General features: G+C 44.7%; 1 protein-coding gene across 7 annotated transcripts in view; it reads right to left on the bottom strand.

Annotated features, from left to right (window-relative positions):
- dmd (dystrophin) overlaps window positions 1-23,711 on the bottom strand; it is a 162,037-nt gene that overhangs the window by 80,349 nt on the left and 57,977 nt on the right. For 6 of the 7 annotated variants that reach the window (XM_036540281.1, XM_036540280.1, XM_036540282.1 and 3 more), the window contains exons 8-22: window positions 20,285-20,499; window positions 19,347-19,478; window positions 17,820-18,011; window positions 12,695-12,876; window positions 11,776-11,926; window positions 11,558-11,677; window positions 9,696-9,797; window positions 9,374-9,481; window positions 9,039-9,218; window positions 6,413-6,585; window positions 5,901-6,024; window positions 5,435-5,522; window positions 3,649-3,890; window positions 2,638-2,818; window positions 1,085-1,230 (exon numbers count right to left, since the gene is read on the bottom strand). In XM_036540281.1, coding sequence (XP_036396174.1) covers window positions 1,085-1,230; window positions 2,638-2,818; window positions 3,649-3,890; window positions 5,435-5,522; window positions 5,901-6,024; window positions 6,413-6,585; window positions 9,039-9,218; window positions 9,374-9,481; window positions 9,696-9,797; window positions 11,558-11,677; window positions 11,776-11,926; window positions 12,695-12,876; window positions 17,820-18,011; window positions 19,347-19,478; window positions 20,285-20,499 — 2,336 coding nt within the window. The remainder of the gene's footprint in view (window positions 1-1,084; window positions 1,231-2,637; window positions 2,819-3,648; window positions 3,891-5,434; window positions 5,523-5,900; window positions 6,025-6,412; window positions 6,586-9,038; window positions 9,219-9,373; window positions 9,482-9,695; window positions 9,798-11,557; window positions 11,678-11,775; window positions 11,927-12,694; window positions 12,877-17,819; window positions 18,012-19,346; window positions 19,479-20,284; window positions 20,500-23,711) is intronic. The other variant, XM_036540286.1, reaches the window with a different exon arrangement.

Here is a 23,711-nt window from a genome sequence, read left to right as displayed (position 1 = left end):
TCATTATTACAGGGCACATCTTTTAATGCTATTCACTGTAGACAGTTGCCAGACATGACATCCTCCTTGTGATCGGAGGAATGAATGTTAAAACAGAAAGCGACATTACCAGGGAGAGTATCATATGTGTAAATATGAAAAAAGGAGAGACAAATTAATTTTTTGTAGACTTCTGGAGACTAAATTAATTGGATGTAAGTGGCAGCATCATCTTCCCTCACAGGGTAAATCGAGAGTACAAGTGAGTTTCCCCGGATCAAGTCCAACATTGCAATTAAGACCAAATGCAGAACATCGCTTCTTGAATATTTAGAGGTGAACACATAGGAGTTGACCCATGGTGGGTAAACTGCTTCTCAAAGATATCCAAAAGTACTAAACTAGAACTGAAGAGACCCACTGATCGAGAGAATTCAGTCTGAAATGACAAGTTCCGGCTACTTGCTGGAGTTTTTGCGGAAGAAACCACTGTGGAATATGTGCAGCAACTCAGAAATGTTCGCACAGAAATGTGCGTTAAAGTTCTTAGTTATGCAGAACGAGAAAGAATGAATCTCAGATGACACGCAGAGGATCGAGGAAGAAAAGAAACGGCTAAAAAAAAACCCGGTGATGAACAGAAGCTTCAGTGCAACAAAGACACAGGGCTAAGGGTGAGGAAGCGTAGAGAAGCACCAACAAATTAAAAGGACCTACAGAGAGTGTGAAGGAGAACAGCTGGAAGAATAAAAAAAGAAGCAGCAGCGAAGGTAAATGAGAACAGAAACTTGTCATCGCGCGAAACTGTCAGATACACAAAGCAACAGACAGATCTTGCATTCAGGTCTCACGGGCAGACGTAAGATGAACATGTGCTGCAGTTGGCCCTTAGGGACAGACAGACAGAGAGTGAGACAGACAAGCAAAGAGACCTCACAGCTGGCCCTCACAGACAGTATGACAGAGTGGGTCAGACAGACAGACCTAGCAATTGGCCCTCAATGATAGAAAGACAAGAGCCGGACAAAGATAAAGCAAAAACAGACAGACAGACAGACAGACAGCCAGACCAATGGACGGCACTGACACACAATCCGACAGATACCTGGATGTCCTTCAGTCTTTGCTCCATGACGGGGTAGTGGGTGACAGCTGAGGATGGGACAGACAGCTGGGTCTCACACTGCTGGAGCCAGGCCAGCAACGAGGTGATGGTCTCCTTATATCGCGGGGGTGGCAGGCTTTCCTGGACTGGAGACAGCGAGAGGGGTGCAGAGAAGAACAGAGAGAGAAAGAAAGGCAGAGGGGGAGAGGGAAAGGGAAAGTGATGGTGGTTTAAAGAAAATCCAGGATACGTTTTAACAGGATCCATACTGTGCTGAACCATGTGCGATCCATTCTTCAGTGTGTGGTCTATGCTGTGCCGAATCTTATCTAGCCTATTCTGCAGTGAACTGTGTGATCCATGCACTGAACTGTGTGTGATCTCTTCTGTGGTGAACCATGTGGTTCCTTTACCGGAGAAATCGCGTGGTCCACTTTTCAGGGAACCGTGTGTGGTTCATTTCCTACACTGATGTATATTATTCACAGACTCCTTCCTCTGCACTCTCCAAGCAGGCAAAACCTAGGAAACACACTGACTTCTCCTCCAACCCCCAAACCCGAGAGTTATGGATAAATAAAGACCTCACACTTCTATCTTCATTACCATCAGACTGTTAACCCTCCAGCTTTGCATCATGACGTAGGACTGAAAGCAGATATAATTATACACATACTCAGACATGCATATGCACAAACATAAGCACACATACACTCACTTACAGACTCACATCTACACACACACACACACACACACACCATATATAAATATTATATAGTTATACACTCTATCGGGAGTTAACCTTGCTAGGGTCTGCTTTTCTAACATTAATCATATTTTCATTTTAATACGAACTCTTAGCATTTCAATAAAATTCTTTCATTAAAAGTCTGATTTTATCTTCAGTGCTTTGTTGCTTACTTTAAAAATTGTGTTTTTAGGAGGGAAGCCAATTCCAGGCTAATAACAGAATTGCTTAGCTCAGCTGTAGTGCACATTAAATTTGAAAAATGTAAGAAGATTGAACTGTTCAAAAAGTGCTACATTATATGTGTATGTGTGCTTGTTCACAAGCTGGGTCATTAACTCACGACTTCAGTTTTATCGTTCATATTTTATGGCTTAGCTCCAGGGGTGGACAGTTACAGTGTCTACCTTTTCATATCTTCTCTCTCTCTGGTTTATCTAGCTCTCTCCATCCCCTCCTCTACAACAGTATCATGCCAACTGTGCACCATGATTTACCTTTCACTACCCCCTCCATTGTCTTCATCTACAAAATGGTAACATAGGTCCCCCAGCGTAAGGTATCACGCTGTACTTTCATTATATGCTACCTTTCCTCCACCACCCCCTATATTAAATTATATTACATTATTGGCATTTAGTAGACACTTTTATCCAAGGTGACTTAAATTGGTTAGTTTTTTTTTTTTTTTACAATGTTATCCACTTATACTACTGAAAATTTACTAAAGCAGGTGTGGGTCCTGTTCCTTAACCACTATGCTACACCGTTGACCAACCCCATGTGACATTTAGGAGCTCCTCACCCAGCATCAGCTGCTTCTCCCGGGCCTGCAGGTCTGACAGAACCTGCCTGTAGTGTTCTGTGAAAGACACGATGTCGGCATCGAACAGGACGTGTGCTTCTCCCTTCTCCCGGAGCTCCTTCACCTGGTCCTTCAGCTGGTCCACCTGTGGCTGCAGGGAGGAGAGACGTGCCAGCTCATCCTAAAAGAGGAGGGAGAGAGAGAGAGAGAAAGAGCACCTGTTTCAGCACCACACTCTCACAGTGTTCACACTGACTCACAACACCCACGCACGCTCTCGGCATCTACAGATTCACGAATCCATCAATCCATCAATAGTTTTACGTGTCCCGGTGGATGATTTAGTTTGCAGACAGAATTGGAAAGACAAAAAACAACGCAAACATGAGAAACCGGGAAGGTCTAAAAACTACACTTAAGTCTCTACAAACTACTTGAGTTAAAAGTACAAGCAGGCACCTCTGGGGAACTGTGGGTTGACTAAATCTGATAAAACAGGCTATAGTACACTACCAAGGTATAAGAGACAAACCTCATTCCATCCCCTCATCACTCATCAGTGTTTGTTTTCCTTAGTTAGCAGTGTGATTGCATTTAGAACAAAGACAATTTTGGTTTAATTATTTCTATGCTTCTACTCACAACATCCACATACTCAAGAGATCTATGGACACTCAGGGCATCCACATACACTCACAAAAGACACACCTTAACACCCAGACACACTCACAACATCCACATACAGCATCCACACACTCACAACATACAAGCACTCGTATCCACACTCAAACCACACAGTCACAACAGCCACACACTTACTCCCACACATACTGACATACACACATTTCTACCTGTGCACACACTCATAACATTCACAGAATCACTGCTCACTCACAGCCTAATGGTCAAAGACAATTAGACAGTCAGAGAGACAGACAACATACAAACAGCAAGACAGACAGTCAGATCCGGACCGGGCCGGACCAGCGAGGATGGGATCAAGCCTCTCACCCTGCAGCGCTCCAGCTGGACCCTCAGTAGCGCTGGGTCGGACGCAGGTGGCTGCTGGACCTTCAGCCAGTTCTCAGCAGTCACCACAGCCTGCTCTAGCTGCTGGAACTGGTTGTAAAATGCCAGCACCTTTGTCTGGTAGGCCAGCCACGACAGTCTCTCCTCCAGCAGAGCACAGAACTCTACCCAGCGGCTGTTCAACTGCTTCGCAGCCTGCTCTATATCATCGGCACCCAGGCCCTCTGTGGAAAGCAAAAGGTTGACTGTTTCAGGCCCTCCGTGCAGTGTAACAGAGTAACTATCAGGCATTCTGTGGAAAGTAACACAGTAACTATCAGGATCTCTGTGGAGAGTGACACAGTAACTATCAGGATCTCTGTGGAGAGTGACACAGTAACTATCAGGATCTCTGGTGACTGATACAGTAACTATCAGGATATCTGTGGAGAGTGACACAGTAACTATCAGGATCTCTGGTGACTGATACAGTAACTATCAGGATCTCTGTGGAGAGTGACACAGTAACTATCAGGACCTCTGTGGTGACTGATACAGTAACTATCAGGATCTCTGTGGAGAGTGACACAGTAACTATCAGGATCTCTGCGGCGACTGATACAGTAACTATCAGGATCTCTGTGGAGAGTGACACAGTAACTATCAGGATCTCTGTGGCGACTGATACAGTAACTATCAGGATCTCTGTGGAGAGTGACACAATAACTAACAGGATCTCTGTGGCGACTGATACAGTAACTATCAGGATCTCTGTGGAGAGTGACACAGTAACTATAAGGATCTCTGTGGCGACTGATACAGTAACTATCAAGATCTCTGTGGAGAGTGACACAGTAACTATCAGGATCTCTGTGGCGACTGATACAGTAACTATCAGGATCTCTGTGGAGAGTGACACAATAACTAACAGGATCTCTGTGGCGACTGATACAGTAACTATCAGGATCTCTGTGGAGAGTGACACAGTAACTATCAGGACCTCTGTGGTTTCTGATACAGTAACTATCAGGATCTCTGTGGAGAGTGACACAGTAACTATCAGGATCTCTGTAGAGTGACACAGTAACTATCAGGATCTCTGTAAAGTGACACTAACTATCAGGATCTCTGTGGAGTGCAACGCAGTAACTATCAAGTCCTGAGCACAAACCAATGAAACTACATATGGCAAACTAATGGAATGACAACTGTATATCAGGGATTCAGTGGAAAGTAAGAGAATAATTATATGAGGTTATATCTACAGAAAATATTGTGTTATCATACCATACTCTGAGCAGGACATCAAAGAGGAAGCAGAAGAGTTTTCACATAAGGCTCAAGCAAGCAAGCAAGCAAGCAAGGAATTAAATATATTAGATATATCAGGTCTGGTCAACCAAGAAACATGGAGAACAATGTGTAAGTACAGGTGGCCTGATCATGTAGATCACAATGTCTCTGCCTAGATGACTAGGTCAGTGCAAGCTGTGTTACACACATCATATGGAACACAGTGTGTGAACAGTACAGATGACCAGGTCACGTGCAGTGCTATATGTGAATGGTCCACGCAAACAGGTCATGTGGAACAATGTCGGAACATTCCAGCACATTCAGAGATTTGGGGATCTCTCAGCGTACAGCACAAGGACATAGACAGACACGGGGGTTGCCATGGGGACAATAACGGGGACAGAGAAAAGAGTTACTATGGAAATAGTGAGGGGACAGGCACAGTGGTTGCCATAGAGACAACGAGGAGGTGTTTTTTTTTTTTTTTTTTTACCACTGGCCAGCTGATCCACCAGAGCCTGCGCAGAGCGAGTGGCCTCTTGCAGTTTCCTCAACTTCTCTGGCTTCTCCCTGTCTATCGCCTGAGAGAGAGGAAGAGGAGACAGACAGGAGAGAGGGAGACAGAGAGGGGGTGGAGAGAAGGAGGGGAAAAATTTGGAGAAAGGGAGGGGGGGTGGATGAAAATGAATGCAGTATGACAATATGAATGGATGAACATGTGAGCAGTATAATAGTAAATGAAGGCGGTGTCTGAAACAGTTTTATAATATCAATGGATGAACATTCTGGCAGCATGACAATGTTAAATGCAGAATATATATGCAGTGTGTGAAAATATGAATGGGTAAGTGCATACGCGCTTTTACAATGTATACAGGTGACAGCTGAGTGCAGTCTGAAATGCAACAATGTGTCTGTGGTCTGGTAATATGAATGCATGGAAGTGAGTGGAGGATTACCAGCACTCTCTCGTGCAGATCTGCCACACTGCCCTCTTTGCCAGCGCCGGAGAACTCGGGGCTCTGCAAGGTGGCCTCAGACCGGGTCATGAAACTGTGCAGCTCAGTGAAGTCCGCGTCAAACCTGCAGCGGACAGCAGGCACAGAGTAACTCATTCTGTTCCCTCAAACCCTGCTAGTCCTAACCCTAAAACCTCTTTTTCTGTTTCAGGGGTGTTTTTAGAATACTGCCTTAGCTCCTACTCCCTAAGCCTGTCCATATTTTTATTGCTAAGCATTGCTTCTAGCCCTAACACTAAACCCTCTCGTCCGCTGGTCACAGCTGCGGGTCACTCCAATGCCTAGTCACCACACTTGTGGTTATGACCTTACAGGCAAAAAGAATGGATGACAGAGCAGAATTAGTGCTGTGGCCACACCCCTACAGTGAGACAGTGCACTTGGTGCTGTAGCCACACCCCTTCAGTGAGAGAAAAGTTGATATTGTTGAGTGCCAACTTAAGTAGACTCACCTTTTCCGAAGCTCAGAGTCCACTACAATTTGTCTCTTCTTCTGGGGGGGAGGAGGCATCTCCCCCTTCGTATGCTTCACTGCAACCTGCTCCCGCCTAGTCACCTTGGTTACAGTCGTCATGACGGAGGTCTGTGTCAATTCGGTCTGCGCCGTGGTGACAGCTAGCGAAATCTGAAGAAAACAAGACACGTGTGTGAGCAAGTGTTCAAGGTTGCACAAGACAAACAGTGACTGGGAGACATAAGCATGAGACATGACACACTCTTACTCTGCTACCAGGCTATGTATGCATACACATGTGTGTGTATGCATCTGCGTTTATGTATGTATGTGTGTACACGTGTCTGGGTGCCACATATTTGCGGGCATGTGTGTCTGATTGGTGTTGATACCTGTGTTGTACCTGTGTGTGACTAAGATAGCTTGACAGAGAGAGAGAGACCTTTTGATGGACAGACAGGGAGACAGTTTACCTACCACGACTGTGCGTCAATCGTCTCACTGCCATAGTAACAGCCTTTAAACAGAGCAGCCCGATTGGTTGTGGACATAAATGATGATAAACCCCCTTTTATCCAAAGGCAATGTTGGATTTCAAATGACAGCATTTATGTGCTTGGGTTACGAGGAAGTCAACAGAAGCAATACAGTCAGAACTTGGCCGTGACAGCACACTTCAAAAAGACCAATGTAACGGCCGTGATGAAAAAGCCAATACCTCAGAGCAGGCACCAATTTACATTAGATAACTCCACTGTATGAGACATCCCAAATTACAGCTGTGGTTGTTGTGTCAATCAGTGAGTGTCGGGGAGCTACAGCACGGCAGCAAATGAATTCCAAGCAAGTACATAGGCATTAATTCTCTGCGCACAATATGACTCTAATGCCGTGACACCAAAGAAATTCTAACTCATGTATACTATAAAAGGGATGTTCTATTAGGAATCTATTCACAAGATTTGAAGGTTATGCGGGGTGCAGATAAAAAGAAATGGCTTCCAGGTAACGACAAAAAAAACACCATACAAATTCACCACATGCATTAAAGCCAGCAAAGCATGTAATCCAGCCAATTGTTATTCACGTGTACAGTCTAGGGCTGATCCCATTGTAAAACTACCTGCAACAGCTGAGGGTTATGCAATTCATAGATCAGGAGAAATGGCTTTCAAGGGCATTTACATATATTAGCCATATTTAATGACTACCACACAATCTCTGTAGGCATATTTTAAATAATGCTCTAGGGCACTGCCTTTGAGCACTGGCTCTCAAAAAGTAATATGAGTATGGTAAGACCATGCCCCATATTTATGCACATTTTAATTATGATTGACATATACTTCTAGCATATTGATAAAGAAAGAAAAGGAAAAATAACTACGAAAAATAAGCTTTGTCACATTCAGTTTCGAAACCAATCACTAAATAAACAAACAAATAAATCACAGCAAAAACAACAGACACCTTCCACCTTTGGCTTGGAAGTATAATAAAAATCTGGCCAGGTACAAAATGTTCCTGCTACTGACAGCTTGGATGCCTCACTTTTAAGAATCTTAGATAATAACTGAAGCCTCCCTTTAATGCTCTGGACCAGGGTGGTATTCTTAAATAATAAATATCCACAAAGCGTGCACAAATTCTGAATGCACTTAAAATACAATATCCTCAGAAGGCAGTAAAATTTAAGTACTGAAAACCCCTAAAAAGAGCCCCCTATGAGAGCTGGCACTTACTGTACATATAAATTACTGAGACTTACTATACATATCATTTACACAAGATAGAATCTAACATAAACAAGAGTCAGAACAGCCCACTACAACATAAACCTGTCTCAGACAAGAACTGCATGTCCATGTCATGTCCATCTTTTAAATATTTACATGATAAATATTGACATCTCCCTTTTTTCCCCCAAAAATTCTTAAAAATTCTGTCCCAGACACCCCTTTATTTTTGTTTCCAAAAATCAATTTTAGAGTACTTGCAAAAAATTCCTCACCTACTGCTTTCATTTATTCCACCTGTAACTAATTATTAGTTATATCTTTGATAATTAGTTATATATGAGATAATACAATATAGATAAGACAGCATAATTTAAAAAGAATTCTTTAATATTTATACTAGGTTCAGGCCAGCACTGCTAACTCCTAATACAAGTCATTAACCAGTCAAAAACTCAAAGTATTTTAAGAAATTCAGATAAATCATACCTCAAGTCCACAAAAAGACTTAAAAAATGTTACTTGTGTAAACGTAGCCAGTCTCTTGAGCTGCCTAGTACATCACAATCTAACCAACATGGGGTATGAATCAGTTAATTAACAAATTCTGAACGATCATATATTCTTTACATTAAGTTTTTTTGTATTTATTGTTTTTGTTATTATTTTAATAAAATGAGCATGCTCTTGCTAGGGCACTGCTTCAGTGAGTAACAAGGGGAGGGCTATATGATTAAGAGGGAGTGTTTCATTGCTTTCATTTCAGATCATTGTGTGTTTTATTTTGAACTTCGAAATGCTTTGGCAGTGCGGTGGCATGTATTGCCATGGCAACAAAGCTTATTTGGAATTTGAATTTGGGAGAGGTAAGGGGAGAGGGGGCATCACCTGGGAGCTGTTCTTCTCCAGTGTGTGCACCAGTTTGTCCCAGCGTTGGGCCAGGTTCTCAAGCCGCGCCTCTAGTTTGTGGGCCACCTCCTTGTTCCTGACGCTGGAAAGCAGGTCCTGGCTGAGGGAGCACAGCTTGTCCATCGTCTCCCTCTTCATCTCTAGATCCGCCTTCACAGCCTGAGAGATAGGAGGCACCAGTCAGTATCTTACTCACAAGCAGCCCCCCCCCATTCAACCAGCCGTCACTCACGGCAAGTGTTCTCAGGCTGGATAAACTTCGCCTTAAGCCCTGTCAATCACACAAAATCCCACCCCTCCCCACTGTCACTCACAGCAAGCTTCTTCAGGCTGGCAACCATCTCACTGTGCTCCTTGAAGCCACTGCTCTGGATTGTGTTGACAAGCTCCTCCTTCTCAACCAACCAGGAATCAAACAGAAACTGCAGAAAGAGAGAGATAAAGTGAGAGGAGGAGCCACAAAGAAGAAGATAAATTCTTCTGAATCTTTCCTTTTCCACAACATACACTTTCTTGGTCCTTACGTAGGGAAGTGAAACCATCAAACACATGCAAAGGCAACACAGCACCACCTACTGGCTCCTGGGAGATCTACAGCAACCGGAACACATGAAAAGTAACCAAAGCGCCACCTACCTGCTCCTCAGTGAAATGCTGCCACTTGAGTAGAATCTCCTGCAGCAGGACCCAGCGCTCTTCTGTCCATTTGCATATTGCTGCCCACCTGTCCCCCAGGTGCTGTCAGAAAAAGCACACATCTGTTTTTACACACACCTCTCCAAAGTGTTAACACCTCTCTGCTGTAAAATACCTCTGTAATGTAAAACACTCTATCACATCTCTCTACAGAAAGCACATCCCTCTTACATACAACAGATAGGTACTGTACAACGCATCTCTGCTACACAACATGAACTACACAACACACTTTTCTGGTACACAAAATTCTTCTCTACTCTAATACACACAACTCTAAACAGAATACTAGCTCACTTGAAACTTTCATACCACTTCACATTATTAAAAAAAATCTCATATGAGAAAACCTCATCATTACAGCTTTCTCAAACTTGAAGAATAAAAATCAAATCACAGGACCAGATGGCACCACTGTCTTTTCAACAGCTTCCCATCAAGCAAACCACAGTCTCTGCGTGAAAACTCTTAAATTATACTGACAATGACTACTCAGGGTAAGAACTAATTATACTGACACTGACGACACAGTCTAATCACTCTTGAATTATACTGATACAGACTACACAGTGTAATAACATTTAATATGCACCAGCACTGACTACACAGTGCAGTGAATGCAATATATTGACACTGACTACACAATGTAACGACTGCAATATACTGATCCTAACTACACAGCACAATGACTGCGATATATTTATACTGACTACACAGTGTAATAACAGCAATGTACTGTCGTTAACACTGACGTTGGCTACACAGTGGATATAACTGCAATATACTAACACTGACTACTCAGGGCTCCATTTTCACCCTGCAGTACTGCAGATTGGCACAAAAGTGTCAAACGAGGACACAGTTGGAGCAAATGTGCAAATTGTGTGTGAGCAGAAAAAGGAACACGGCTCACGCTGCTAAATTTCATGTGTGACCAGTCAATCATTTAACTCATTAAACAATGTCCAAGCCCTTTAGGGTTGGTGTCAGAGGTCTGCACTTTTCGTTTCTGTCATGAAAACTGCCGAACGTCCAGCCTATGTGCATCAAAGACTGCACACTGGTTATCACATAAAGCCCAGGAAAATGGCTGGTCAGTGTAATAACTCTGATTACACTCCATTTACAACTGCAGAACACTTTCTCACACTCCATCTGAAGCAGATGCTGCCTCTTAAGTTCTGCAGACAACAAAAACCCCAAACAATCATATTAACTCACTCTCAGATATATGCAACAGAGGCATTCTGAGGTAACGGGAGATTAATCGTGTTGCTAAGCTGGGCAGAACAGCTAACTAAAACAATAAACAAATAAGATGGCATTTCTTTCCAATTAAGTCTGCTTCAAAGACGTATACAATTTTCCGCTTGACAGCATCCGAGACCCATTATTACAGGGGAAAGATCTGGAGGCAGTCTCAGGCAGATGTTTGTGTGCATGTTTATATGTGTTTGTACGTATGCATATGTACATGTGCATGTGTGTAGCTGTGTGGATGGGATGTTTGACATTTTAGTACATACTGAAATTAGCTGCTCCTTAAAACTATGTTCTTACACACGATACACTGGGATTAACTATTTATTACAAACCACAAATTGAAATAATTTATTTGGAACACTCTATGCAATTCAATGGCATCAGCTGCTAACTACGTAATATACATTGAAATCTGGGCCAGAAACATTCATAAGACAATGCACAGAAAGTAGCAAAGAAATAGTGCAAATCTTCGGAGCATACCCTGCTTATGTCTTATCATATGGACCTGCTGTACCCGCTACGGCCCCACTCCTCACCTGCAGTTTCTCCTCCAAGGCTGCGGTGGCGCTGTCTCCACTGTTCTCATCCACCACCACCACCATGTGGGTGAGGGAGTTCACACGCACCTGCTCTGTCTCCAGATCTTCCTGGAGAAGCTGTGTGAACAGGAAGAGAGACACAGTCAGACAGCAGTACAAGATAAGCTGAACATGAGCCATCCAGGCAGCACAAAGAAGAGAGGCCAACAGCATACTTTGTGCTCCTCGACTTGGTGCTTCACATCCTCCAGGTCGGGACCCAAAGGCTCTGCCTCCATTCGCCTGATTCTGGATTCTGTCAGCTCCAGCCAGTCTGTGAGCTGCTTTAGCTGCTGGTGTTGCAAGTCCATCAGAGCCTCATGTAACCTGAGGAAAAAGCTCAACCAATAGTCAGCTGCTTCAAAAACCCCTCCGCACGCTAACAGATTGATCTGAAGCTTGTGAAGCTTGGAGATGAAAGGGGAGAAAGGAGACACTGGGGATGGTGCTGCATAGCAAGTGCTGTTTTACAAAGGTTTTCAGTTTCCATCTGTGTGGGCTTAGTTTTGTGTGTAGGCAGGGTGATTAAGGTGAGTATGGTGATTAACATGGGCAAGGTCATGTGTGTAGGCCTGGTCATCAACATGGGTATGGTGGTGTGTAGGCCTGGTCATCAACATGGGTACGGTGGTGTGTAGGCATGGTTATTAACATGGGTACGGTGGTGTGTAGGCATGGTTATTAACATGGGTACAGTGGTGTGTGTAGGCCTGGTTATTAACATGGGTACAGGGGTGTGTGTAGGCATGGCAATTAACATGGGTACAGTGATGTGTGTAGGCATGATGATTAGCATGGGTACAGTGATGTGTGTAGGCATGGCGATTAACATGGGTATAGTGATGTGTGTAGGCATGGCGATTAACATGGGTATAGTGATGCGTGCAGGCCTGGTGATTAGCATGGGTACAGTGGTGTGTGCAGGCATGGTTATTAACATGGGCACAGTGGCGTGTGTAGGCATGGTGATTAATGTGGGCATGATGGGGTGTGTAGCCATGGTGATTAATGCTGGCATGGTGATCAATGTGCACGTGGTGCTACATGTGAACATGGCGCTGTGCTCTAGTGTGATGATCAGCGCTTGGCACATACCTGCTCTGTCGCTCCATGCTGGCCACGCGCAAGTGCTCCCAGCGGGTGTTGAGCAGGTTCATCTGCTCTCGAACCTCATTCTCCTCGTCCTCCGTCAGACGCCCCTCCGCCAGCAACGTGCTCCCCATCTGGAGGACCTTTCCCACACTGCCCTGCTGTGACGTCAACTCCACCATGTAGCCCTGGACACAAGGCAGGACAGGTCATACACAAACATGCAGTCAAACAAGCTGTGTGCACCTGGCACAAACACACACAGAGCTTTCACTAACTACAGTACATCACGGCGATCTCTGATACAATAAATCCCTCCTCAGAAGATAGCAGAGGGAAAGAAAGACAGGCAGAAACAGAGAGGACTCCACAACAGATCTCCACCATGACTGAAAACAGCAAAGTGGCACCCCTGTCACTGTTCAGCTACGCAGTATTGTTTTGTTCTCTTAGATCAAGCAGCGCTCTTCCCACCCCCATACTTGATTCTTATCTTCAAAGTCCCCATCTTTATCTAAGGCTATAATTACCCACAATCCCCGTCGACATTGCAATTAGTAATTACCCACAATCCTTTCCATTTTAGGCAATTATTACTCCCAATACACAGGGACACAGTTTGGATACTATGCACATGGACACAAATTTATCTGTTTAGCTACTCTTATTATTACCATGTTTCTCATTTATGTATTTTCATTAAAAGAACTTCTTGTCCCGAGGTGATGAATGTTACCCTTGGCCCTTCACTTTCAAGCTTCCTAAAACATGTTTTTTAGTATGAACTTTGAGTATGCAGCATTTTCCCCATCTCTCCTGGGTTACAGCTGTGAGTCCTGGGTGTATAGTGAGAGTGCATAACATTCTGGTGCTTCTATCAAGTCTCTGTTCTCAATTAAAAACAATGCAATAGGCATTGGCTGCTGTGTAGCAGCAACTGATGAAAACTGTTCCCTTTTCAAATGGTTTCAGTACCCATAAGCAAGCATTCACTTTGCCCAACAGCATCAAAACATGCTATCTGGTTTGACCTCGTCCTGTTCCTGGACTGACTGGGCGAACCCTTCCTTTCATACTGCCATGGAGAAGATTCCATGTCAGAGGCTGGTAATCAGGACTCTACTGAGACAGCACTAGTTGCCTCAAAAAGGGGAATTATCTCTCATACAGTGGCACACAAGAACCTTCAATCCCCTCATTCCTCCGCCTCTGGTCTCTGTTTTAACCACAGCTCCCCAAGGCCCTAGCCAGAAGCTCTGCCAACACTAATGCACTTTGGAAGGAGACCTTATCCTGGACACAACCAGATGCTACACCCCTTGCTTGACCCCGGTTAGTGCACCTAGCCCATGGGTTTGGTGAGACACCACTAGTAGGCTCCACCCTCACTACACCACAGTTAGCCAGGTGTGCAAGGCCTTCTAAGCCATGGCCCTGGTGTCCATGTTGTCCTGCCCCAATCCTCTCCTTTTAGTCTGTGAAGACACTCTAGTGCACGACCTCTGCCCCCACTGACGCAATGACAGACATGATCCATTTAGTGGACTATCCAGGCCCAGGCCTTACTGGTGTTAGCTCACATTTGGCAATGGATTCACTCTGTGTTAGTCAGGCTGTGTGACTGCCTTCGAAAGCCCCAGTTAGCACTGGTAATGTTCTGGCCACCAGTGGAGGTGGCCCTGTGTCCATCTTGCATTCAAGGGAGAACCGAAATCCCACAGTGTACCACAGGCTCGTGGAGCCAAATACACCTGGATTCGGCCAGCACCCCTCAGCACCATGCCCTACTTCTATCAGGGAGTCCAAGAGCTGAATGCCAAACTTCAGGCACCCACACTTCTGTGTCCTCTCAGCTTAGCCACTGAAGAAGGGCCCATCCCTGATGGCCTGCAGCCTGATGTCACACTTCTCTGCTCTTCAGCTCCAGTGTACCCATTTCCTGTGTGTGCTCAGCACTATGTAGGTCCAAGGCTCCCTGCTTCTGCGAGATAAAGTCCAGGTGTTGAGACTAGCGCTATGTCTCTCTGCAGAAATATCACATGAAAAAGGGATGTTAACACCCGTGCTCCCAACTGTGGCAGGAGGAAAACTTCTGACCCACCCTGAATTCGGAACAGGGATTTGGAATCTGGTATTTTGTATATTCAAGCTCAAACATCTCTTTCCATCAATCGGAGAAAACAGTTCATTACCGAATATTTTCTCAACATGTCCACATTCCCACAAGCATCAAACTCTGGAAGTTCCGTCATTTTCGCCTTTCTAGGCAAAGCATATAAATGTGCAATCGCGCTCTCCCTCCCCCCACCCCCGAAAAAAGGTTAGCTTTAGCTCTTCATACCTTTACCAAGCACATAGACGCTGCCCTGGAGCCACTCAGCAGTTGAGTGGTGAATTACTTTGCAATTGGCTGCTTCGCTCTCCATTAGCAAGGCATGTCGGGGATGACACAGCAGTAGCACTGCTGCACCTGCCAGACCTCAGCCTAAACCCAAACGCCCAGAAGAGCCGTCTGTCCCCCTTCAGGACAGATTACCATCTTAAGCCATCTCCTAAAAACTTGAGAGCCATGTGCGTCCCACTTGACGCAGGAAAAGGAAAAAACGCTTTCGCCCAGAGAACCTCTCCCACTCCACCTTTCAAGCTCAGGTATCGGTGGCGCTATGCCAGAGGCTGCTGGGCCTCATGGCCCAGCTGCTGTGGCCGAGCGATATCGCCAGGCCCGCCACACACTCGCCCCATACAGCAATGATTCACAGCCCAGAGAGTATGCCCTCTTAAGGACAAACAAAAACCGCTATGACTCACCACTGCCACAGGACGATGGATTGAAAGCTTTTGAGACCTGGCTCTTGGGAGCGGGGTCTTCTGGGACCGGTGCTTTTTACGGGATTATAACTACAGAGGCCTCCCTGATACGGCTGAAAAGGCAGGTCGCGCCAAGGTCATTGAGGCCCCTCCCATAGGGGGGTTTGCACATAAATCTTCTGGAAATGAAAAACGGTCCTCCTTACTCTAAAGTGTTTTCTCCTGGTACTGGAGCAGCAGAATGTGTTGATCCAGAGTAACACCTAAGTTCCAGGGTAGGGTGAAATCAACCCATTGGCTTCTGCAGTGGGTACATGCTCACAGTGATTCTCTATGTGGAATATGAAAAGCAGCTGACAGCTCTCCTCACATAATTAATGTTGTTTGGAGATGGAGCCAGGAAACAGCTCTTTCCTCCCAAACCTTGCATTCCTCCTTAGAGGAGGTTCTATCTCTGTGATTGATGCATGGTAGTATTCTTGGCTTCCCTTGTCTAGTCAGCTTGCACAAGTTAACTCGGGGTAGAGCTTGAATTGTGTTATGCTCACAATCACTGGTCTGGGAGTGCTGTTAGCCTGGTCTGACACTGTTGCTCATTCAACTTGAATGGATACACTTTTGTGCCGGAAGTCACTCTGGATAAGAGCATCTGCTAAATTAATATAATGTAATGTAATGTAATATAATCTCATTTATTTGTACTGAGCCTCTTAGAACTGGAGGCCCTCTGTCTGCCTCCTCACTGGAGTTGCAGATCACTTCTTTGTGTGTCATATGGATAGGACTTGTAGTCATCATCTGTAATTGATGCTTTTAGCCATTTGGACTGTGAACACCATTTCATTAGCTTACATCAGTGGTAGGCCTCCTCCCTCAGGAGCGGTTTCTCCACTCTGTGAGGGGTGGCCACCGCCCGGGAGTGCCCCGTTGGAAGACATTTGTGTGGGTTGTATTGCACCTCCACTCTTACTTTTTAACTTACGTTCTATCACCTGAATGCGGTGACAGCTATAACAGTAGCCTCCCCTGCTTCAGAGACAGCTGGGACTGCCTTGATCTTGAATATTACTCCCTGTATAGCTTCCTTGCAGCCCTCAGCTAAATTCACTCTTCTGATGAGAGACCTCTGCAAGGTAAGGGCATGTTTTCCTTCTCCAAAGAAGTCTGATTTGGGGTTATAGTGGTCCCCTGCTATTCTGGTGTTTAGCACTTCAGCACAGGTACACCTGTTAGAATCTCCCTTACAAACAAGAGCTGCAGATGCTCCTGCTGTTAATCCTGCATGTGAAAGTATGTTCCTTCTGCCTGCAGTTATTTCAGTACTTTGTAACAGGAAACTCCATGTTGGAGTTTACACACCTGCTGCTTCCCTCATGGCTAACTTGCCAGACAGCCAGACATTTGCCCCACTCCCCTGGAGTGTTGACTGATATGTGTTCTGTGAACAACAGTTGGCACACCACACGACGCAATCCCTTGGTAGATGCATGTTGGGCATGGGTCAGTAAAACACCGTGGCCTGCCAAGTGGGGGTGCAGCATAACATACCGTATACTTTATGTGACCTCACTCCTTTCCTGCGGTAGTCTGAATGCTCCCGTCCAATTGGGTGTCAGGGTCAAGGCCCAGTTTCACAGTGTGTTGACAATAGTCACCAAGTTCATAAAACCAAGGTTACATACATAAAGAGTCATTTGTTTTATTGTTTGTCATTATTTGTCATTCTTGTTCCTGTGTGTTCTCCTCACTATCACTGGTGGTTAGGAACCACAGTCCACTCTGTCCCACTCTACCCACATTATTACCCACAACTCCCCTCTCAGGTAGTTTCAGGTTGTTATTATCTGCAACCCTTTTTCCTTCACATGAAAGTTCTGCTCACAACATCCCACCTGTTCCCTGGGGGTTGCCTGACTCAAATGAGGTTTTAATGCGGAGGAAACGGGCCAGTGCTCAGTGGATTGTGCTGTTTTATAAACATGAGGGTGTTCTTTTAATTAAATTAAACGAATAGAAATTGTACGGTTACATCCATACCATACTAATGCAATTTAATTATGTATAGCCCGCTGCATCCTGTTAACCTGTAGCAATCCATTGCAATAAAGAGTAAATATAGAATAACGTAATTGATTTACCAATTGATAAAGGAGCAAAGAAAGATTCCTCTCCCCTTGCCCTTGTCTCTGCCCTCCTTCCACTTCCCCTTCGTCTTGTCATTGGCCACTCACTCCTTGCTATCCTCCCCCTTCTACCTGACCTATACTTCTAGCCACGTATACTTTTCCCCCTACTGCTTGCTGGCTGCAACCGGTTTACTCACCTCGTGGGTGTGGAACTGCTCCTTGACCTCGTCGACTTGGGTGGATATTGGAGGCTGGGCCTGCAGGCCATCCTCCGCAGAGAGCAACCAGGTCAGCACCTCCTCCAGGGCACTCTGGTAGCCCTCCAGCTGGGGGTCCCCTCGGGGGAGTGGGCTACCCGCAGAATCCTCCTCTGCTTGGTTATCTGGGGACTACGGGTGGAAAGGAAAGAGAACCACCACACTGACCACCAGCAGAAAACTGTACTGCGTTCAACGCATTGATATCAAAGAGCCAACACATGTACTGCACATAATCCGCACAATAACATTGTGCGTACATACAAGTGAACACATGCACACATACACGGGATCAGATCAGAAGCCAGATGAAGTTAATTAGTGAGTGTGTGTGAGTGTGTGTGTGTGTGGTGTGTGTGTGTGTGTGTGTGTGTAAGAGAGAGAGAGTGAGCGATAGAGAGAGAGAGTGTGGCATTACATTGTCCCTGCAGTAGCTCTAAATGTAACCTTCCCAGACTTCCTAATGTCACATAAAATCAATGTCACAAATAAGAGTCTCATTCCAGCCACACAAGCTGATAAACCCAAGAGCAAGTCTTTCCTTTTCATCCCTTTCCATCAACACCTTCATTTTGAGATCAAGGAATCTTTATCGGCTCAGTGGTGACATTGCCTGTGACCCCCAACAGGACACTTAGCTTGACGTTATTTGCAGGGTACATCACATTACCATTAGGATTAAATATAACATTTACAGACATGAATTTCTCTGTCTGCCATACCCTGTTACCGTGGCAATGCCTGCTATTATTTTGTGAGTGTGGGGTAATACGATCATTGTTTACTTGATTTGTAATCGTTTTCATGTAGTGTTATTTCTGACCCATTATCCTGAAAATCTACAATCAATAACGGCAGTCATTCTTATTTGCACCAGAAAAAACAATCATGCTCTACTCTCCACTGGCTTAAGACCAATCATGGCCAGATTTCAACAGAAATACAATAAAAATGTCCTTTTATGCACCATCTACCCATCATAAATAGGGGGGTTTTGTTGGTGTTCCCATCCTCCACGGCAGATGCCGAAACGACCAGAAACCTCCCGATATGTGGTGTTACCCATCACTAAACAATTGTGTCTGCATATACCTCATTAACTTAAAGCTTTTTTAATATGAAATTTACATGATTAATGGAAACCATTAATAAATAATCAATAAATAAATATTTATTAAAAGAACGTAAGCATAACATCAGCAAAAAATTATGAGCTCTACTCAGATGATCCCTGAGTTCTTTGCAGCAGGTGTGCAAAACTGGCTAGACAGGTCTATCATATGCCACTCACTACTCTCCCTCTATCCTTTCTCTCAGCAGCATGGAGAACCAGAGCTCAGCGGGCTGAGGGGCATGTTAATGGACATGAACACTGGCTTGCTTCAGCAGTGCACTGGTGACAGAGGTCTGATACAGGAAGTGACAGACAAGGTCATGTGATCAGAAGCAGGAAGTGAGGAGACAGACCTGAGTGAAGCGCCTTCTCTTTTGCTCAGGTGACTTGACGTAAGCTGCTTGCGTGTAGGTGTAGCTTTTGTAGCGGGGTTTAAGAGAGGGGGAGGGGCTGCGCACCCGCCCCTGAGCCACGCTCACTGTGATCTGAGAGATTAGCAGAAGACAAAGGACAGGCAGGCAAGGAAAAGGGGAGAGAGAAAGAGGGAGAGGGACAGTAGAACCAGAAAACATATTAACCACACATTAGCAGAGAGCTTCTCAAACCTTTGGAGTCTGCTGACCCCTCTTTCATGCCAAAAATATTTTCCAGGCTAGTGATTCAGACAAATTGAGGACTCTTAAGCTGATCTCCGAATACCTTGTCATTTAACTTCAACCCATTCAGTTTCTGAGAACTAAACATTTTAGCCAGTACCTCACAGACATTTGTGAGATTGCGAGTGAGGTTTTACTTATTTATTTTTTTCATGGCAAAGATGTTCATCATTATGAACTATAACATAATTCAGTCTGCTGTCTACACTGACCAGCACTGTAACATTAATCAGCTTCCCAAGACTTCCCACAATGTAACAATGCAACAATTCAAGCCTACTGACCACCCAAACTGTCACATCATGCTGTTTATTGTCTACCAACACTGTATAATCCAATCAGCCAACAGTCTACAGTCAAGAGAATGAAACATCATCCTCATTAGAGGGAGTCTGGAGGAAGACAGCAGTGAGGCCGTATTGAGATGACAATTAAGAGAGAGAGAACAAGAGAAAGAGAAAGGCAGATCTCTCAGACTGGACAGAATTCTAGCTTATAACCCAGTCCAGGGAAAGAGCAGAATTCCTCATATATGCTATTATGTTTGTGAGTTTATTGTACCTGGGGGGTTGTGAGTGGGGGAAGGCGGGGGGTTGGGAGGAGTGTAAGCTGAAGCAGGGTGTTCAGGGACTGACCTGCTGGGAGAAGCGTTGTTGGGTCTGTATTTGGAAGTGCTCCTCGCGTGTAACTCCAGTTAGCGGAAGTGCCTCCACCTCCTGTGTGGCACTGGTCACAGGCAGTGTCTCCACCTCCTTGATGGCCTCTATACTGACCCCTTGAGGCAGCACTTGGAACAAAGAGGTGACGTACATGATGATGGACTTCTTATCGGGGTGTGCCGTGGCCACATCTGAGAGGGATAGGAAGAGAGGAATGGAGAAAGAGATTGAGAAAGGGAGTGAGAAAAGAAGGTGGTTATGCTCTGCACTGTTCTATTTTTGACTCTGCTTATTGCCCCATTCAGTCTCATCCAGATTCATAATAACCCTGAAAGACAGGAAGCATTTTATTCATCATTAGTCATGATGAGATGCAATCAACACTGCTGGTTCTTGCTCTCTCGTTCTCCCTCACACACACTCACTCCCTCAATCAACACTGCTGTATATCTCTCTTTCATTCTCTTTCTTACACACACACACACACACATACACACACTCACTCCCTCAATCAACACTGCTGTATATCTCTCTTTCTTACACACACACACACACACACACACAGACTCACTCCCTCAATCAACACTGCTGTATATCTCTCTTTCTTACACACACACACACATACACACACACTCACTCCCTCAATCAACACTGCTGTCTATCTCTCCTTCATTCTCTTTCTTACACACACACACACACACACACACACACACACACACACACACATATATACACACACACATATACACACTCTCTCAATCAACAGTGTTTGTTACACTTTCAATTACTGCTACAGAAACCCCATATCCTGTCACATCCTCTATAGAATGCATTTCCACCATGGTCACAACCCTACAGAAAGTGTCAAATTGGACCTGGCCTTCTCTGCTGCTCATATACAGAGTATCTGTCAAATGTGATTTTTAAACTTAAATATACAGCCAGAGGAGAAACTTCCTTAAGGCTGCCTCATGCAGAGAAACTTGTCCATCCTTTTATCTCCTGTAGGCTTGACAACTGCAGTTCATTTGTTGCTGGTCTTCCTGGCAGATCTATTCAACAGCTACAGTATGTGCTGAGTAGTTCTCAGATACTCACCAAAATCAGAAAAAGGGATTATATTATTATCCTGGCTTTCCAGCGCTGGCTAATGAAAGTACAACTCATACACTTATTCTGATGCTACAAAAGAAAAATGATTTATTCAAATCCAGTGTCTCAGGTTAGCATTTATAGTTATTGTGCTTAACACATTAGGCAAGGCAAGTTTTGAAAGTGTATGTATTCTACTTGTTTTTTTCTGCATTGGGCACCAGTGACATTTCAGGTTGGTTTTGTGCTGTATTTTAATGAATGCACTGTACCTTGTATAATGTGTTCTATCTAATGGGCTATATATTACTGACAGCATCTCTCAGACCTTGCTATATCTGACACTTACCTGTGTCATACAGACTGTGCAACAGCATGTCTCAAAGACTATGTCATGCCTCTGAGACTGTGCTGTATCTTACTGATGGAAGCACACACTTGCCCTTCCTCCACAAAGCATGAATCATTTAGAGTCACACAGACAGGTGGACAGATTCATGCTCTCCTCCACCTGTAATTCATGTTCTTTCCATCGAAATAGCAAAATAATTAATACATATTGAATGCTCACATGAGCCCTTTAAAACGCTGATTTATTCTTCTTGACAGGGGCGGGGAAAATGTGGCAGTAAATTCGCCGTGACTGAGGCCGAGGCGGAGAATTGTGCCCTGACACTGAAGGAAACGAGGATTTGGCCCTTCACCCGTGACGGTGGGAACAGAGATATTTCACTTGGCGATCAGACCGGGTCGCATGACGAGGGGCCCTGATGGATGGCCTGTTGGCGCAGTAATGTCACCGTTATTAATGACAGGAAGGGCCAGGTGAATGACATGCTGCAAAGCACTGTGGGAGGAGCAGAGACCGTCACCATACTCAATATATCAGCCCATGGACTAAAACTACAGTATACATATCAGGCCAATGACAAAAAAGCTATAAATTTTAGTCAGGGACTAATATAACACTAAATATACTACTATGGAAACTAATACAACACTATACATAGTTTTCCAGAGATTAAACAAGCAATTTATATTAGTCCTGTCAGTAAAACCACACTATACACATTAGCCCAGGGACTAAAACCACATTGTATACAATATATACAGTATATACCAGTCCAGGGATTAAAACTTCTGATTAACCCAGAGGGCTGAACCGTGCTATTTATATTGACCCTGCAGTGAAATAATAAATTAGCCCTGAGACTAAAACTACAATTCACATATTAGTTCTGTTTCCAGGGCTGCACTATATGTACAGTGTATCCAACAACTGTCTAAATATCAGTCCAGTACAGGCTCAGCGCTAGGAGAAAATACAAAGGGGTGCAACTGCAATCCACAGGGGTGCACAAAAAGTTATAAATACTATGTAGATATTGGGATATAAGGAGACAACTGGGGATGCACTGAGGTCTGTCGGAGGGTGCAATGCACCCCTAAGCGCCCCCATCACACGGGGTCTGGTCCAGTAAGTGCATAATATGCCTTCCCAATTTAAGAATGGGGATTTTTAAATTATACTGCATTTAGACAGATTTAACAATTACAGCTTGAGGTGGTTTCAAGTATCATTTTTTTGGCTATCTGAATATGAAAATCTTGGGTAATGGCAACATTTTCAGCCACTCAAACAGCTAAAATGCCGTGCACTCGTTTGACAGTCTGCCTTTCCACCACAGCCCTGCCACAGAGGCACAGTCAGTCTGCAGCCTGAAGGCCATATGCAAGGAGTGACAGTCCCGCAGAGGGCCATGGCCGATGGAATAATTACACCTCAGCAAGCGATGGAACATGAGATAGCCACTAAATCTCTACCTACACAAATGGAATTGTCGCCATTCTCACAACTGATGCATTATTTAGAAACCTGATGCTCACACAGAGCGGCACTCTGAGATAAGCAACGCAGCACTCCCATGGTGATGGATCAGAAATGGCTGTGATCAGCGGGAGCCCTCTGAACTTTGTAACCATAGATACTCATCCCAGGACAGATCATTCTCACAGACTCATCCCAGCAAGACTCAATCCAGCACAGATCACACACACAGACTCATTCCAGTACAGATCATACACACAGACTCATTCCAGCACAGATCATGCACACAGGGTTATTCAAGTACAGATCATTCACATAGACTCATTCCAGCACAGATCTCACACACACACTCACTGGAGCACAGATCATACACACAGACTCACTGCAGCACAGATCACACACAGACTCATTCCAGCACAGATCAGACCTACCCCAGTATAGATCACACATGTAGCCTTGTCCCAGCAAAGATCAAACATGTGA

The sequence above is a fragment of the Megalops cyprinoides genome, chromosome 11, assembly GCF_013368585.1.
Source record: "Megalops cyprinoides isolate fMegCyp1 chromosome 11, fMegCyp1.pri, whole genome shotgun sequence".
Classification (NCBI taxonomy): domain Eukaryota; kingdom Metazoa; phylum Chordata; class Actinopteri; order Elopiformes; family Megalopidae; genus Megalops; species Megalops cyprinoides.
The sequence above is the reverse complement of the archived record's forward strand: the minus strand, read 5'-3'. Positions and strand labels throughout refer to the sequence as shown.